This window comes from Lolium perenne, chromosome 3 (genome assembly GCF_019359855.2).
Source record: "Lolium perenne isolate Kyuss_39 chromosome 3, Kyuss_2.0, whole genome shotgun sequence".
NCBI classification, from domain to species: domain Eukaryota; kingdom Viridiplantae; phylum Streptophyta; class Magnoliopsida; order Poales; family Poaceae; genus Lolium; species Lolium perenne.
In genome coordinates, this window is record NC_067246.2 from 218,935,787 (window position 1) to 218,937,478 (window position 1,692).

The 1,692-nt window shown below is 57.4% G+C and overlaps 1 protein-coding gene across 1 annotated transcript; it reads left to right on the forward strand.

The window, feature by feature from the left end:
• The first annotated feature begins 313 nt into the window (after positions 1-313).
• LOC127324175 (uncharacterized) lies at positions 314-1,231 on the forward strand. Its single transcript, XM_051352177.2, has one exon. The coding sequence runs from the start codon at positions 470-472 to the stop codon at positions 1,034-1,036; it is 567 nt and encodes a 188-aa protein (XP_051208137.1). The 5' UTR covers positions 314-469; the 3' UTR covers positions 1,037-1,231.
• Positions 1,232-1,692: the final 461 nt, after the last annotated feature.

Consider the following 1,692-nt stretch of genomic DNA (forward strand, 5'->3'; position numbering starts at 1 on the left):
CTATGTTTTTTATCATTTGAAATTATATCCTTAAAGTTTTTAGGGCATCTGCTTTCTCACATTTGTTTGTTTGATTTTCTATAAATAAAAACATCATGGTTGCTCTAAAAAAACACTCCACTCCACCAGCATCCCCACCGAGCCCAAGTTGCCCAACCGAAGCCGAACTCCCGTCACCGCGGTCGGTCGACCCACGCGCAAATCCACTTCGACTCCTCACTCTACTCACCGCTGATCACACACAGCTTAGCCAGCTACTTCGCCACCGTCGTCACATCATGTCCATCGCACGCGTTTCCTCCAACCAACCATCTCACCCCACTCCACCTAGCTATATATTGGATCTTGCCCGCGCAACCCATCCCACCGATCACCAACTCTCATTCCTCGCATTCTTCAGCTAAGCAGTCCTATCTCTGAGCTAGGCGCCCGTGCCCGTCGATCTACCTCGGCTAGCTCTTCCTTCGGCATGGGGAACTTCGCGTCGTGCACGCTCACCAGGATCCCCGGGGCGGCCAAGGGCGCCAGGGTCGTGCTCCCGGACGGTGGGGTGAGGCTGGTCAGGCCGCCGGCGACAGCGGCCGAGCTGATGCTCGAGGAGCCCGGCCACTTCCTGGCCGACGCGCGCGCGCTGCAGGCGGGCCGCCGGATCGCCGCGCTTGCCGCGGACGAGGACCTCGAGCTCGGCGGCGTCTACGCCGCGTTCCCCATGAAGCGGCTCGGCTCCAAGGCCGCGCCGGCCGACCTGGCGCGCCTGGCCGCCGTTTTCACCAGGGAGGCCCACGCGCGGAGGCCCGCTTCGGCCAAGGTGGCCGCTATCGCCGTCGTGGCGCCGCCCGAGGTGGCTTCCGTTCTGGCGGCGGAGGATGACGCCTCACTCAGGGCGCCACGGCTTGATGAGATGGCCGTGGACGACGAGGCGGCCGCGGCAGAGATCGGAGAGCTCAAGCAGCGGATAAGCTGCGGTCGCTCGTCCAGGCGGCGGCCGACGCTGGAGACCATACACGAGGAGAGCTACGCGGCAGCAGTTTGCTAATGCGACAGCTCAATTTAGCTAGTCACGTCCGTAACGAAATGAGGGTGGCAAATGCCTTCTCTCGTTTCCTTTTTTCCCATTTTCTTGACCCGGCCTAAACTTTGCTGCCACTTTTTTCGTGTATTTTTGAGTGATGAAAGGGCATTGAACAAAAACAAGGGTGGGATTAATGATCAAGGAATTGAACGAATTTCACTAACGTGTGCATACTCAATATGTGCCTAACAAATTTCACCGCCACCCGCCTCGCCATGCACGCTCCCGTCGCGTTTCGTGACTCGAGTTCAAAACCAATTTGGAAAACTAAATTTTTGTTTACACGCAGGGCTCCCCTCCCAACCTGTATTAGGAGATGAGAGACAACTCTCTCGCGACCAAGTTCCTTTTGATGCCCCGCTCTCTAGTCTACTCCATCCTAGCGACATCGCGCGCAGCTGTTCGGCGAGCCGTTCACCAAAACCCCGTTCGTTGAGATCTTGAATTGTGAGATGGGCGTTGAGGATTTTGGGGAGTATCTCGACGCGACTGCTCACCTATGTGCTACAACTTCCTCGCCGACCTCTACGGATTCGGTGACCTCGACAAGGCCATGGGCGACCTCAACAACAACCATATTGATGTGCTGCTGGAGTGACCGCCCCGGTCACAATGTACAT

Excerpts from the sequence above, each read along its gene's own strand:
- LOC127324175 (XM_051352177.2), top strand. The coding sequence starts at position 470 with ATGGGGAACTTCGCGTCGTGCACGCTCACCAGGATCCCCGGGGCGGCC.